The sequence below is a fragment of the Mustelus asterias genome, chromosome 1 (genome assembly GCF_964213995.1).
Source record: "Mustelus asterias chromosome 1, sMusAst1.hap1.1, whole genome shotgun sequence".
Taxonomy (NCBI): domain Eukaryota; kingdom Metazoa; phylum Chordata; class Chondrichthyes; order Carcharhiniformes; family Triakidae; genus Mustelus; species Mustelus asterias.
In genome coordinates, this window is record NC_135801.1 from 179633438 (window position 1) to 179650646 (window position 17209).

Genomic DNA, 17209 nt, shown 5'->3' on the forward strand with positions numbered 1-17209 from the left:
ACTTCTGCAAGATCTGTACAACTGTTGTATATCGTTATTTTTATGAATGAATTCAAATTTGACACAAACTCCAAGAAATAGTAAGAATATTTAAATGACTGCTGCTTCACAGCTCCAGGGACCTGGGTCCGATTCCCGGCTTGGGTCACTGTCTGTGTGGAGTTTGCACATTCTCCTCGTGTCTGCGTGGGTTTCCTCCGGGTGCTCCGATTTCCTCCCACAGTCCAAAGATGTGCGGGTTAGGTTGATTGGCCATGCTAAAAATTGCCCCTAGGGTCCTGAGATGCGTGGGTTAGCAGGTAAATATGTAGGGATATGGGGGTAGGGCCTGGGTGGGATTGTGGTCGGTGCGGACTCGATGGGCCAAAATGGCCTCTTTCTGCACTGTAGGGTTTCTATGATTCTATGACAATTTCTACACATCATTGCAACAATATTGGAATGAATTACTCCAGAACAGATGATTGCATTGGGTAATGCAAAGGCTATGAGTCCGACAACATTCCAGCAATAGCACTGAAGACTTGTGCTCTAGCACTAGTCACACCCATAGCCAAGCTATTCCTGTACAGTTACAGCATTGGCATCTCCCTGGCATATGGAAAATTGTCCAGGATGTCCTGTCCACAAAAAAAACAGGACAAATCCAACCTGGTAAATTACCGCCCCATCAACCCACTCTTGATCATCAGTAAGGTGATAGAAGGGGTCATCAACAGTGCAATCAAGTGGCACTTACTTGGCAACAACTTGCTCACTGGCACTCAGTTTGGGTTCTGCCAGGGCCACCCAGCTCTTGACCACATCACAGCCTTGGTCCAAACATGGAAAAAAGAGCTGAATGCGTGAGGTAAGGTGAGAGTGACTGTCCTTGACATCAAGGCAGCATTTGACAGTGCGTTGCACCAAGAAGGCCTAGCAAAACTGACGTGAAGGGGAATCGGGCGAATGTGCTTCACTGATTTGGAGTCATACCTAGCAGAAAAGAAGATGGTTACGGTTGTCGGATGTCAGTCATCTCAGTCTCAGGACATCACTGCCAGAGTTCCTTTGGTTAGTGTCCTACTTGCAACCATCTTCATCAATGACCTTCCCTTCACCATAATGTCAGAAGTGGGAAGGTTTGCTGATGATTACAAAATGTTCAGAACCATTCACAACAACTCAGACACAGAAGCTGTCCATGCCCAAATGCAGCAAGATCTAGACAATATTCAGGTTTGGGCTGGTAAGTGGCAAGTAACATTCATGCAGCATGAGTGCCAGGCAATGATCATCTCCAACAAGAGAGAATCTAAACATCTCCCATTGACATTCAGTGGCATTTCCATTGCTGAATCCCCCACTGTCAACATCCTGGGCGTTACCGTTGATTAGAAACTGAACTGGACTAGCCAAATAAATATTGTGGCTATATGAACAGGTCAATGGTCAGGAATGCTGTAGTGAGTAACTCGCCTCCTGACTCCCCAAAGCTACTCCACCATCTATAAGGCACAAGTCAGGAATGTAATAGGATACAAGATGTGCTGGTTAGGTGCATTGGCCAAGCTAAATTCTCCCTCAGTGTACCGGAACAGGTGCCGGGGTGTGGCGAATTGCAGATTTTCACCGTAACTTCATTGCAGTGTCAATATAAGCCTACTTGTGACACTAATAAATAAACTTTAAAACTTTAAACTTTTATTCCCCACTTCCCTGGATGAGTACAGCTCCAGCAACACTCGAAGCTCAGTATCATTCAAGATAAAGCAGCCTGCTCACAACCTATGACCACTACCATCTCATAGGAGGTCAGCAGACACATGGGAACATCACCACCTGGAAGTTCTCCTCCAAGTTGCTCGCTATCATGACTTGGAAATCCATCACCATTTCTTAACTGTTGCTGGGTCAAATCCTGGAACTCCCTTCATGCTCTTAACAGCGCTATGGATGTACCTACACCTCAGAGAAAGCAGTGGTTTAAGAAAGCACTCACCACCACCTTTTCAAGGGCAATTAGGGACCCGCAATAAATCTAGTCCATTCATAAATAATGAATTTATTATTCATTATTTAATGAATAATAAAAAATGATTGATGGGAAATAAATGCTGGCCTAGCCAGTGCTCCCACATCCCATGATTGAAAAAAAAAAGTTACTCTTTCTGGTGGTAGCCTCCTAAATTATTCAAAGCTCTATTGCAATTTGACATTGTGTAGAAAAGGAACAGTTTATACAAGATGTGTCCTCGCATAGATTATAGTATCTCCGTTCAATTTTTTGACAATATGTTCCCTTGTTTGCACTCACGTATTAGGTGTAACAGTGATGTAAATTTAATGCATGCAGTGCATTAATTAACCTGTTTGCATGTATGATTTAAATTTGTGTCTTTAACCTTAACAACATTTTTCTTTTGAAATGCTGGGACACTGAGACTAGAGAATTCTAATTACCTTGAAACTGAAGACTATAGATGCCTATCATTCCTACATAAAGCTTATTTATCAGTTTATAGTGTACAACCAATCGAAGTTTAAGCAATGACAATCCAAAGACATTTGTGTCAATCTTTTAACACGTTGGTGGGAAACACGCAGGTGGGGATGTGCTGCCGTCGTGAACGCCCGGGGAATTCCGGCCCATATTATTAAACGATATCCTCTAGTTTTAGTCCCTCCCACAAAGGAAAATCCTTTGAGCATCCACTTTAGCAAGCTCCCTCAGGATCTTGTGTATTTCAATACGTTCGCCTCTCATTCTTCTAAACTCCAATCTTTCTTCATAAAACAACTCCTTCATCTGGGAAAGAGTCAGGAATGAGCTTAAAAAGCTATATGTCTTGAGAAATTGTCTGTTTCTTAATTGCAGGAGTTGAAGGATCATCACTGTAGGGATGAAATGGCAGCTGCCCGAGGTGCTTTGAAGAAGAATGCTACCATGCTATATACTGCCTCCCAAGCATTCCTCCGACACCCTGATGTAGCAGCTACCAGAGTAAACCGAGATTATGTCTTCAAACAAGTACAGGAGGCGATTGCTGGAATTTCAAATGCAGCCCAGTCTACTTCGGTGGCAGATGACAAACATGGACCTGTTGGCATTGGTGAACTAGCAGCAGCTTTGAATGAATTTGATGTAAGTACCTTGGACATTATGCAGCTTGTCTTCAAATTTTTCCCACACGTCTCAACAATTAAAATTTGTAGCAAATTATTATCTTCCTGTAGCCAGAACCTTGTGTTCAGCTGGTGAATAAAATTGAATAGATTCTTTTTGTTGAGGGTCTTTATTCAGCATTGAAAGATTAGCAGCTGAATTTTGAGTTTTATAGTAGCACCATTGCTCTTTTCTAGGTATTGAGTTTGCCTACAGTCACCAAGAAAATAGTGACCAAATAGTATCCTCCTCTCCCTTTCTTTTTGTCTCTCATAAGAAATACTGCGATCTCTGCTATTGCTCGGAAATGTTAGCTGTTTCACTCATCGCAGATGCTGCTGGGAATACTGAGTAATTCCAATATTTTAACTTTATCGTTGCACTGAAGTGTTTGCTTCAAGGATCTGAACTTGTAACCGTAGGAACAAGCAGATTTAAAGTGGTGACAAGTTGCTTGAAGGCTTTACCTTCTCAATGCCCTTTAGTTATTAACCTTGGTAGAAACATTTTAATGTAGTTAAAGTTTCATATTGTTACAATCCCCAGAGAGATCTGTTTAGAAAAGAAATTCCAACTTCTAGTTAACGTTTCGCATTTTAAGATTTTTACTGTAACAAATGTCTAAGACACGATTAACTAAACACTTCCTTTGTAGAAAACGTATACTTTAAACTACGTAAATTAATGTCTCTCTTGTATACTTATCTCACATTGCACAGTGCAGGATGGAGCTTAAGAAATCAGTTGGGAGAGCAAAGAGGGGATATGAGAAAGCTCTTGCTGGTAAAAGTAGGGAAAATCCTAAGATACTCCATCAGTATATCAATGGGAAGAGGATAACCAGGGAAAGAGTAGGGCCATTAGGGACCAAGAAACCTGTGGGTGGAGGCAGAGGACATTGGTAGGATGGTAAATGAATATTTCGGAGAGACTGTGAGGCTCTACAGAAAATTATCATAGGGAGTGACAAGGTATCGGAGATATTAGTGGGCTTAAAAGTGGACAAATCTCCAGGTCTGGATGAATTGTGTCCCAGGCTGTTGTGGGAGGCTCGGGAGGAAATTGCAGAGGCTCTGACCCAAATTTTTACTTCCTCACTGGCCACCGGGGAGGTGCCAGAGGACTGGAGAACAGCTAATGTGGTCCCACTATTTAAGAAAGGTTGTAGAGACAAGCCAGGGAAATACAGACCAGTGAGTCTCACGTCTGTGGTTGGGAAACTACTGGAGAAGATTCTGAATTTATCTCCATTTGGAGAGGGAAGGTTTGATCAGGGATAGTCAGCATGGTTTGTCAGGGGGAGGCCATGCCTAAAAAACTTGATTGAATTTTTTGAGGATGTAAGCAAATATGTGAATGAGAGTAGTGCCGTTGATATAGTTTACATTTATTTCAGCAAAGCCTTTGACAAAGTCCCTCATGGGAGACTTATTAAGAAGGCTAGTGCACATGGGATACAGGGTGATCTGATAAGGTGGATTCATAATTGGCTTAGCGGTAGGAGACAGAGGGTGGTGACAGACGGCTGCTTTAGTGACTGGATGTGGAGAGCACTGTTCTCTCAGGGGGTAGTGAATCTCTGGAATTCTCTGCCCATTGAAGTGGTGGAGGCTTCCTCGTTGAATATGTTTAAATCACGGGTAGATAGTTTTCTGATCGACAAGGGAATTAGGGGTTATGGGGAGCAGGCGGGTAAGTGGAACTGATTTGCTTCAGATCAGCCATGATCTTGTTGAATGGCGGGGCAGGCTCGAGGGGCCAGATGGCCTACTCCTGCTCCTATTTCTTATGTTCTTATGTTAGAGAGCAGATATCCACTCCAACTGACGAAGGAGCAGTGCTCCGAAAGCTTATGGTATTTGCTGCCAAATAAACCTGTTGGACTTTAACCTGGTATTGTGAGACTTCTTAGAGACTGGAGGCCAGTGACCAGTGGCGTACACAGGCATCCGTGCTGAGCCCCTTATTGTTCATCATTTGTATAAATGACATAGATGTCTATGTGGGGGGTAGGATCAGTAAGTTTGCCGATGACACAAAATTTGGTCGGGTGGTTAACAGTGAGGTTGAGTGTCTTGGGTTACAGGAAGATATAGACGAGATGGTCAAATGGGTGGATAAGTGGAAGATGGAATTTAATCCTGAGAAGTGTGAGGTGATGCACTTTGGAAGGAGTAATTTGACAAGGAATTATACTATGAAAGGTCTGACACTGGGAAGTTCTGAAGAACAAAGGGACCTTGGCGTGTTTGTTCATAGATAGCTGAAGGCGGAAAGGCAGGTTAATAGGGTGGTGAAAAAGGCATATGGCACACTCGCCTTTGTCAATCGGGGTGTAAATTACAAAAGCAGAGCGGTCATGATGGAGTTGTACAGAACTTTGGTGAGGTCACAGCTGGAGTACTGTGTGCATTTCTGGTCGCCACATCATAGGAAAGAAGGGAGGGGGTGCAGAAGAGATTCACTAGGCTGTTGCCCGGGATGGAACATTTAAGTTATGAAGAGAGGTTGGATAGGCTTGGGTTGTTTTCTCTGGAGCAGAGAAGACTGAGGGGCGACCTGATTGAGGTGTTCAAAATTATGAGGGACATGGACAGGGTGGATAGGGAGCAGCTGTCCTTCTTAGTTGAAGGGTTAGTTACAAGAGGACACAAGTTAAAAATGAGGGGTGGGAGGTTTAGGGGGAATTTGAGGAAAAACATTTTTACTCAGTGGGTGGTGACGGTCTGGAATGCACTGCCTGGGAGGGTGGTGGAGGCGGGATGCCTCACATCCTTTAAAAAGTACCTGGATGAGTACTTGGCACGCCATAACATTCAAGGCTATGGGCCAGGCGCTAGCAAGTGGGATTAGGTGTGCAGATCAGGGCCTTTTATGCATCGGTGCAGACTCAATGGACTGAAGAGCCCCTTCTGTACTGTAGGACTCTGTGATTCTGTGATTATATGATTCAACGCAGAATTGCAGCCCTTATTGTAAACAGTCCACAGTAGTGACTTCAAACCACCATCTCCAGGTGCTTCCCTAAGTTTTCAGAGAGTTTCCCAGATCCACTGTCTGCTCCAATGAATCTTTCTCCCCCCTCCCCGGCCACACTAGGATGAATCTCCTGGAAGCAGAGGCAATCTAGAGACACACTCCTCCTTGTATCTTGCTAGTTTCCTTCCTGCAACTGGCTTTGGTAACTTCCACAGAAACTGCAGCTTCTTCTCTCTGTTGACCATACCACCTACTGTTCTATTTCACTTTTGCCCTGAAGCTTGATGCTGATAAGTCTTTTGGTGGCACAGTGGTTAGCACTGCTACCTCACAGCTTGGGTCACTGTCTGTGTGGAGTCTGCACATTCTCCCTATGTCTACGTGGGTTTCCTCTGGGGACTGCAGTTTCCTCCCACAGTCTGAAAGATGTGCTGGTTAAGTGCATTGGCCACACTAAATTCTCCCTCAGTGTACCTGAACAGGTGCCGGAGTGCGGTGACTAGGGAATTTTCACAGTAACTTCATTGCAGTGTTAATGTAAGCCTACTTGTGACACTAGTAAATAAACTTCTAAATCTATTTACTGTTACCACAGCTTATTTGATTTTTACTGTCGCATGTACTGGGATACGATGAAAAGTATTGATTTGTGCATACAATATAGGCAAAGCATACCACTCATAGAGTACATAGGGGAAAAGGAAAAGGATAGAGTGCCACTGCCCTTGCCCTTGGTTCCCAAGTATGAGAATTTCACATCTTGCTGAACCAGAACCTTGATTAAGCCTGGCTTATTGTCAAGCAGAATTTGCAATAGTCACATGATCTCCTCATTGTAACCGAAGTTTAAACACACAGTCCAAACAATTATCCTCCTGACCTCCTAATTGTCACACTATAAATGTACAGTTTCATCACCTCATTTCAAACAAGATCATGCATTGTTAATTTCATATTAATATTACTATGACAGCAATAAAATTTCAGAGCTGCTTAACAGTTCTGTTTAGAATGTGTTCCAGAAGATACTTACAAACATATGACTTGGGAGCAGGAGTAGGCTACTTGGCCCCTTGAACCAAAGGCTGGTCTGAATTTTAACCTCAACTCCACATTCCCACATGCCCCCGATATCTTTCACTCCCTTTTTTTATTAAGAATCTATCTAGCTCTGCTTTAAGAATATTGAAAGACTCTGCTTCAACCAACTTTTGAGAAAGAGAGTTTCAAAGACTCATGATCCGAAGAAACATTTCTCCTCATCTCTGTCTTAAATGGGTGACTAATCTGCAATTCTAATTTTAACCGGCTCTAAAAGCATAGGTGGCAGAGTTAAACTTTTCTCTCCTCCCTTCAGTCATGCAACCTTAAATTTTCAAATGATTGGATGGAAGTTTCTGTGGTGGACTTCAGTTGTGCCTTTGTCCTGCCTGGACCACCGTTGTGTGTTTGTCATGCCTGGACACATCCCCTGCCGGCTCGGCTCCTCCCCTTGTCACCGAGTATAAAGGTGGCTGTTTCCTCCCCCTTGTTCAGTTCGGGTCGGTTATCTGTTTGGATGTGCTCCTGGTTCTGTAATGAATAAAAGCCTACAGTTGTATTGGCACACAAGTAGTCTTTTGCCTAATTGATAGCGCATCAATTTTATTCATTACATTTGACCGACATGGAGCAGCTTTTAAAGCCCGACAAGTTAACATTGGACCCTCAAGAGGTCGGAGTTTCTGATAAATTTGAGCATTGGCTGGACTGCTTTGAAGCCTTCATCAACGCCTCTGCGGTTGTCGACTCCGACGGCGATAAGCTCCATGTGCTCCGCGCCCAGGTAAGCGATGCAGTCTATGGTATCTTCCGCGATGCTACTAAATACGTGGACGCTATAGAACTCTTAAAAGGGCAGTTTCAAAAGAGCCCTAACGTGGTCTACGCCAGACATCTCTTGGCTACCCGCAGGCAGCAGCCAGGAGAATCGTGCACCCAATTTCTGTGCGCCCTGCGGGTCCTAGCTCGAGCTTGCGACTGTAAGGTTGTTTCAGCCGCTCAGAACACGGAGGACCTGATCCGGGACGCCTACGTCGTGGGTGTTGAGTCTACTTACATTCGGCAGCACCTGCTTGAACAGGATGGCCTGGATCTCCAGAAAACAGCCACGATGGCTGAATCTCTAGAAGTGGCCTCCTGCAATCTCGGGGCCTACCCTGCACCCCGTTCCATCGACGGTTCCACCGCGACGGCTGTTCCAGCGGGGCCCAAATGCTACTTCTGCAGCCTAGCCAAGCACTTTCGGTGTCGCTGCCCGGTGAAGGATTCGATCTGCTCCGGATGCGGTAAGCAAGGCCACTTTGTCAAAGTCTGCCGGGTGAAGCTGATCGCGAAGCCTTGTGTGCCGCGTGTATTCCGCGGGCGCAGCCATCTTTGATGCAGTCAGTGGCTGTGCGCGAATCGCCATCTTTGATGCAGTCAGCGGATGTGCGGGAGTCACCATCTTTAATGCAGTCAGCGGATGTGCGGGAATCGCCATCTTTGATACAGTCAGCGGCACGGAAATCACCATCTTGGGTGCTGTCATCAAGGCGCGCTGAGCGGGAAACTTAATCCGTGACGTCATCAGATGCAGACGAATATGAATACTTACTGGGTTCGACGGTGGCATCGATTCGTCTGGACCAATCTCAGCCTCACCAACTCTCCAAGTCAATGATGGAGATTAAGGTAAACGACCATGCAGAAAACTGTCTGTTCGACTGCGGGAGCACAGAGTTTCATACACCCTCGCACCGTGCGTCGATATGCCCTTCCTGTGCGGCTCTGGAGACAGACAATCTCCATGGCTTCGGATTCCCACTCAGTGGAGGTTCTTGGGTGCTGTGTGGTGACTCTGACGGTACAGGGCACAGTCTACGAGCGTTTTCGGCTCCTCGTGCTGCCGCGACTCTGTGCAGCTGTACTGCTGGGGTTAAATTTCCTCACCCATCATAGGAGCGTCACCCTGCAGTATGATGGCCCTTATTCCCCGCTCTCTGTCTGCAATGCGCCGTCACTGCAGCGTCCCCCCGCACCACCTGCAATCTCTCAACCCTCAAGATTACCCCCCTCCCTTTATTCGATAATCTCACCCCGGATTACAGGCCTATAGCCACCAAAAGTAGGCTGGAGGGCGCAGGTGGTCGTAGTTAAATCGGGGGAGAAACACCGCATGGTGATTGACTATAGCCAGACCATAAACAGGTATACGCAACTAGATGCGTACCCTCTTCCCCGCATCACGGATATAGTCAATCGCATCGCGCACTATAGGGTTTTCTCTACGATTGATTTAAAATCGGCCTACCACCAGCTTCCTATCCGCTCGGAGGATCGCCCATATACTGCCTTTGAGGCGGATGGTCGCCTCTACCAGTTCCTCAGAGTCCCCTTTGGTGTCACCAATGGGGTCTCAGTTTTCCAGCGGGCCATGGATCAAATGGTGGACCAGCATGGGCTACGGGCCACTTTCCCGTATCTGGATAATGTCACCATCTGCGGCCATGACCTGCAGGACCATGATGCCAACCTACAAAAATTCCTCTGTACTGCCACTCTCCTGAATTTGACATATAATGAGGCGAAGTGTGTCTTTCGGACACGCCGCCTCGCCATCCTTGGGTACGTGGTGGAAAATGGTGTCCTTGGTCCCGATCCAGCCCGTATGCGTCCCCTTATGCAGCTTCCCCTCCCTACTACTCTCAAAGCACTGAGGAGATGCCTGGACTTCTTCTCCTACTATGCCCAGTGGGTTCCCCGTTACGCGGATAAAGCCCGTCCGCTCCTCAAATCGACCTCTTTTCCCCTGGCAGAGGAGGCCCGTCTGGCCTTCGACGACATCAAAGCGGGCATCGCGAAGGCCGCGATGCATGCTGTGGATGAATCCATCCCATTCCAAGTGGAAAGTGATGCGTCTGACTTTGCCCTAGCCGCCACCCTTAACCAAAGGGGCCGTCCGGTGGCCTTTTTTTCCCGGACCCTACAAAGCCCTGAGATTTGACACTCCTCAGTTGAGAAGGAGGCCCAGGCCATCGTGGAAGCCGTCCGGCACTGGCGCCATTACCTTGTGGGCCAACGGTTCACTTTAATTACGGACCAGCGGTCCGTTGCCTTTCTGTTCAACACCAGGCAGGGGGGCAAGATCAAAAATGACAAGATCTTGCGGTGGAGGATTGAGCTCTCCACCTATAGATATGACATCATGTACCGGCCTGGGAAGCTCAATGAGCCCCCAGACGCCCTGTCCCGTGGAACATGTGCCAGCGCCCAACTGGATCAGCTACAGTCCCTCCATAATGATCTCTGTCACCCGAGTGTCACCAGATTTTTCCACTTTGTCAATTCCCGTAACCTGCCCTACTCCCTCGAGGAAGTCCGGTCGGTTACCAGGCAATGCAGGGTCTGGGCAGAGTGCAAGCCGCAGTTCTACCGGCCAGGTGGGGCGCACCTTATAAAGGCCACTCGCGCGTTTGAGCGCCTCAGCATTGATTTTAAAGGCCCCCTCCCTTCCTCTAACCGCAATATTTATTTTCTAAATGTCATCGATGAATATTCGCGTTTCCCTTTTGCCTTCCCCTGCCCGGACATGACCTCGGCCACGGTGATTCGGACCCTGAACATGCTCTTCACCCTGTTCGGTTTTCCATCCTATGTTCATAGTGACCGTGGGTCCTCATTCATGAGTGACGGGCTGAGGCAGTACCTGCTCGCCAAAGGCATTGCCTCCAGCTGCACCACTAGCTTTTACCCCCAGGGGTAATGGTCAAGTAGAGCGGGCGAACGCAACTGGCTGGAAGGCTGTTCTATTAGTGCTACAGTCTAGGGGCCTTCCAGTCAGCCGTTGGCAAGACGTCCTCCCGGATGCATTACATTCAATTAGGTCACTCTTGTGTACAGCGACCAATACGACCCCTCACGAGTGGATGTTCACTTTCCCCAGAAAGTCCTCCTCGGGTACCTCGCTCCCAGCTTGGTTGATGTCCCCGGGGCCCGTTCTGCTTCGGAAGCATGTCCGGATCCATAAGGCAGATCCCTTGGTCGAGAAGGTCCAATTGCTCCACGCTAATCCTCAATACGCTTATGTAGCGAACCCTGATGGGCGGGAGGACACAGTCTCTGTCCGTGACTTGGCACCCGCAGGTGCCCCTGAGGCCACCACGTCCCTTCGCCCCACTGTCCCAGTCCCTTGTGTTGTGCGCCCAGAGACCGCTGCGCCCCTCTCCCCTTCAGTCCCAGTCTCCTATATTGTGCGCGCAGAGCCCACTACGTCCCTCCACCCCCTAGCCCCAGTTCCCCTTGTTCTCCATACACCACCAGGGCCACAGCTCGCTCCTCTCACCCCCATGTACAGCTCGCTTGAGTCACTGGTGCCGTCGCCACGCAGTACCCGACTGTTGGACGGGACGACGGATGGATCCGCCTCACACCACCTGGCGCCTCCTCTCGACGCCCACTGCATGGAGCCTGGGCTGACACTGCTCCCTGCTCGGACGACTCTGCAACCTGCACTATGACGATCACGACGGCGGATCAAGCCACCGGTTCGTCTGGACTTGTGATATTTTTTCCGCTTCACCCCGTGTTGTTTTTTTAAAAGGAGGGGTGAATGTGGTGGACTTCAATTGTGCCTTTGTCCTGCCTGGACCACCGTTGTTGTGTTTGTCATGCCTGGACACATCCCCTGCCGGCTCGGCTCCTCCCCTTGTCACCGAGTATAAAGGTGGCTGTTTCCTCCCCTTGTTCAGTTCGGGTCCGTTATCTGTTGGGATGTGCTCCTGGTTCTGTAATGAATAAAAGCCTACAGTTGTATTGGCACACAAGTAGTCTTTTGCCTAATTGATAGCGCATCAGTTTCCATGGTAACAGGCTGAGGGGAGGGGAGGAGGTTGTAGAATCAGACATCATGGAAGCAGTGCTATTCCCAGTGTAGGTGTCCGTGCATGCCAGGTGCTGATGCCATGTTGCCGCCAAGGAGAGGAATTGGGGGAGGGGTTGGCAGGGAGAGGGGCGGCCTCCTGTCCGGGCACATGTGATCAGCTGAGACCTGCTCTCCAGAGTAATTCCGCCTTCCGTGTCTCCACCTACAGTCCCCCAACCCTTTGCTGGGGCCTCCCAGGTTGGCTTTGGCAAAACCCTCGACTTACCTCCATTTTCTTGGTGGCACTGCAGGGGCTAGAGAACCCTGTCAGCCATTTGTTTGCATGGGAACTTTAGAAGGACATCCTCCCAAATGGACAGGAGTCCGGCCCCCAAACCAATTAACAGTCTAAAGGGACCACAACCTTCATATAAAACTGGCTTCATTGAGTGACAGAATTTCCTTCACTCCAAGCTGCATTTTTTCTTTGCAGTAAAAATATAGTTTACACACTAAGTTTGTAGGTGTGCATGATCCCTTTAATCAGTTATGTAAAATTAATTTAAGTTTGCTGGAAATTTATGTTTGAACTTATTTCCCAATGATTAAGGCTTTTTTCAATTCACTACTTTTCAGTCTTTTCATAAAATAAAGATGAATTTACTGCTTGAATCAATTTTGACTGAGCTGTTAGCTAATATTGATTAAGGTGTGCAATGTGCACGTTTCCCCATTTCTGGTCAAATCTCCCAATTTCCACGAGATGGGTAGCAATAATAATTCATTCTTTAATATTTAAGCTGTTATTGGCTCTTGAATAAAGTCTTGGAATCTTACCACAAAAAAGGAGGTCATTTGGTCTGTTGTGCCAATGATGACTCTTTGCATGATCCAATTGGACTTACTCCCCTGCTTCTTCCATATGTCCCTGCAATATTTATTCAATTCCCTGCAGAAAGTTGTTATTGAATCTATTTTTGTCAGGGAATGTGTTCCAAATCATAACATTGTGTCAAAGTTAATTTCACCTTTGGTTCTTTTGCCAATTATTATAAATCTTTGTTCCCTTGTTGCCAAAGCTTTGGCAAGTGGAAACTGATTCTCATTTAATCTCTCACAATCCTTCATAATTTTGAATGCTTCTGTGAAATTCCCCTTAACCTTCTCTACTCTAAGGAGAACAATTTCAATCTCTCTAAACTCTATACTCAGCTGAAGTCTTTCATCCTTGGTATCATTCCAATCATTCTCCTCCCCAAGGCTTCGACATCCTTCTTTTAGTGTAGTGCCCTGAGTTTCACCTAATCCTCCAAATGAGGGCTAAGCAGCGAGTTACAAAGATGTAACAAAACAATCTTGCTTTTGTGTCCTATGTCTCCAAGTCCAGGATTCCGTGTGCTTTTTCAACAAGCCTTAACTTTTCTTGTCACCTTCAAAGATTTCTGTAAGCAAACCCGAGGTCTTTAAAATATCTTTTAGTTTATATTGCCTCTCTCGTTGTTCCTTCTAAAATGTATCACCCAGAGATCCCTGTGTTAAACGTCATCTGCCCATTTTATCAATGTTTGTTCTCATAAAATCTACTGTCCTCTATTGTCGGTTTTTGTTCCAATTTAGTGGGAAAGAATATTGTATTTTTTGATGAGGAAATATATACAAAATGATTAGAAAATATGTATGAAAGTATAAAATGTAAAAGATATAATGTAACTTGTGATTTTCCTTTCATTTACTTTTATGAGAAATTATTTTTAAAAAAACAGCTAATGCCATCTACTGCTTTCCTGAAGGCATTACATACATTCCACCTTTTGTATATACCAAACAAGATGACAACAAATAGAAGCAGGTGTCGACCACCAGCTACATTATTCAATATGATCATGATTGATCTCAGGCTTCAACTCCATTCTCTTTCCCACTCCCTGAATTCCCTGAGACCAAAAATCTGTCTTAAATTGTTTCAACGATGGAGCATCCACAAACCTCTGGGGTAGAAAATTCCAAAACCCGCCAACCTTTTGAGTGAAGTAATTTCTTCTCGTCACAATCCTAAAAGATCAGCACCATACCCTGAGACTGCGGGCCCTATTTTACCATTTTAATTCGAAGTGCTGGGCAGACTTGAAATTGGGAGCGCTTCAGATCTGACTTTTAGACCTGTTCACAGGCGCCCCCAAATGCACTCTGCCTGAAAAGTAACAGTGATTCTGAATCACGCTGCACAAGCCTGTGGGCAGGGCTTATCACCCCTGAAACACTGTAGCTCCGATCGGCGCCTCCAACTGTGCATGCGCAGAAAAAAAGAAGACAAACACTCCCCTGCCACATCGCTCCCAGGCTGGATAACGCTTCCCTATGGCCCCCATAGACATTGCCCCACCCCCGCAACATAACTGACCCCCTTGTGTGTCCCCCCCCACCCAGACTGATCGCGGGCCCATTCCCCCCTTCCCCCCTCTCCAATCACATGCAAGGTGGCAGTGGACCCCTCTTCCCCGCCAGCGATCACACGCAGATTGGCAGCGGTCCCCCCTCCCCACTGATCACATGCAGAGTGGCAGCAGAACCCCCTGCCCCAGCCCCCCACCGCCCCGATCTAAGTCAGAGAGCAATCTGACCCACCTCTTTCCCCCGCCCCGGCCCCACCAGAGAGCCATCTGGCCCCTCCCAACCCCCCACCACTGATCTGAGTCAGAGTGCAGCCGGAAGCTCGGAATTTACCTCCTCAGAAGCTGGAACGCCCGAATCGGACCTTTGCGGACCATGTCTGTTTCGTGCTGAATCTGGACAGGCGAACGTGGTGGTAAAGGGGGAAGTGTCGGTAAGGTTGGGCGTGCAGCTCATTAAGTCAATTTAAATGCACGCCGAGGCGGGCGCGGATTGCGCTACTCACCTCACGCCCGACTTTACCAAGTTTTCATGCCCGAAAACAGGTGCAACCTGATGGTAAAATCGGGCCCTTTGTCCCTTGTTTTAGATTCTTCAACCAGCGGAAACAATTTCTCAGCATCTTTCCTATTGAGCCCCTTCAGAATTTTGTAGGTTTCAATGACATCACCTATCATTCTTCTAAACTCCAGAAAATATAAACTCAGTATATTCAGCCTCTTGTGATAGGCCAACCTTCTCATTCCAGGGACCAATTTGATGAACCTTCACTGTGCCACTTCCATTTTAAATATATCCTTTCTTAAATGTGGAGACCAAAACTTCACCAAATATTCCTGATATCTCACCAAAATCTTGTACATCTGTAGCAAAAGCCGCCTTTATTTTTGCACTCCAGTCCCCTTACAATAAAGGCCAATATGCTATTTGCCTTCCTGATTGCTTGCTGCTAACTTTGGTGTTCCTTGTCTCAACACACCCATGTCTTTTTGAATATCAACGCTTCTAATTTTCTGAAATAAAAACAGAAAATGCTGGAAAAACCCAGCAGGTCTGGTAGTATCTGTGGAGAGTGTCACACGGAGTCAAATTGTTAACAGTTTCTCTCTCCACAGATGCTGCCAGACCTGCTGGGTTGCCCACACAGTTGACCTGTCTATGGGTCTGATTTTACCATTTTCATTTTAAGTACTGAATCTGGGCACAATTCAGATCCGGCTTGGAAATCTGCTTTCAGGCGCCCCAATACGCACTTGGCCTGAAAAAAAATTGTGAGTTTGAATTGCTCTGTGGGTGGGGCTTAGCGCTCCCGAAACGATCGGAGCTCTGAACTGCGCATGCGCAGTTAGAAAAAAAATTGAAAAAGCACGCCCATGTCACATCGCTCCCGGGCTGCAAAAAGCGGATAAAGCAGCCCGGGAGCGAAAAGCGGGAACGATGGTCCCCCAGACATCACCCCCACAATATAACTGTCCCCATTATCTACCCAGACCGATCATGATCCCCTGCCCCCTTCCACCCCACCGATTGCCCGCAGAGTGGCAGCGTACCTCCCTGCCCCCCCCTCCCCCAGAGGTACATCTGACCCGCCTCCTCCTCCCTCCCCACCCCCTCACCAGAGGATGATCTGGCCCACTTCCCTCCCCACACCCCCCAACCAGACAACAATCTGCCCTCCTCCCCCACCAGACAACGATCAGGCCTCCCTCTATCCTCACCCCCCCCCCCCCCTCACCAGAGAATGATCTGGCCCGCCTCCCTGTCCCTCCCCACTACCGCTCTGAGTCAGAGAGCCGTTGGAAGCTCTGAACTTACCTCTTCAGCAGCTGGAGCGCCCAAATCAGACTTTTATTTAGCATGTCCATTTCGGCCCGACTCCGGATTGGCGAACACGGTGGTAAAGGGGGAAATGCTGATAAAGTTGGGCAGGCAGTTCATTAATTCAATTGAAATGCATGCAAATGCATTTAAATCGCCGTTGAGCCAATTTTGGGCGCGAATCGGATCGCGGCCATTCTCAGCTCTCGATAAAGTGGCCATCTGCGCAGACGTGGGCGTGGATCGCATTAATGGCCTCACCCCTGACTTTAACACATTTCCGCGTCCAAAAACTGGTGCGACACAATGGTAAAACCGGGTCTTTGCAGCCTCTCTGTCTTCCTCACAACTTATCTTCCAACATAGCTTGGTATCATCAGCAAGCTGAGGTAGATTACTTTCTGTCTCTTCATCCACATCATGAATATAGATTGTAAATAATTGTGGTCCTCCACTGCTTGCCAACTTAAAAAAGCACAGTTTATGTCCTCTGTGTTTTCTATCAGTTAACCAATGATCCAGGACCTGCGCAATGGCACCCCAAGTACTCTGCAGCTGCTCCCTTCCGCTTTATTAGTGAGAATCGCATCCAGGCTCTTTTTTTTTTGCACTAAGTGTCATAAGAATGCGATTCACAACTCGGCACTCTCGTCTTCTGTTTTCTCGCTCGTTCGGCACTTCAAATTTTTTTCAGAAGATCCTACCCAAGAACTAGGAGCAGGAGTAAGCAATTCAGCCCCTCAAGCCTGCTCCGTCATTCAATACGATCATGGCTGACCTCATCTCAGCCTCGATTCCATTTTCCTGCCCATTTTCCATAACTCTTCAACTGATTACTAATTAATAATATGTCTATCTCCTCAAATTTACTCAATGTCCCAGCATCTAATACACTCTGGGATAGTGAATTGCACAGATTTATAACCCTTTGGGAGAAATAATTTCTCCTCATCTCTGTTTTAAATCTGCTACCCCTTATCCTAAAACTATGACTT

The 17209-nt window shown here is 47.0% G+C and overlaps 1 protein-coding gene across 7 annotated transcripts in view; it reads left to right on the forward strand.

Moving 5' to 3' along the window:
* Positions 1-17209, forward strand: part of LOC144504323 (catenin alpha-2) — a 1369240-nt gene that overhangs the window by 77944 nt on the left and 1274087 nt on the right. For all 7 annotated transcript variants that reach the window (XM_078229613.1, XM_078229524.1, XM_078229870.1 and 4 more), the window contains one exon: positions 2858-3124. In XM_078229613.1, coding sequence (XP_078085739.1) covers positions 2858-3124 — 267 coding nt within the window. The remainder of the gene's footprint in view (positions 1-2857; positions 3125-17209) is intronic.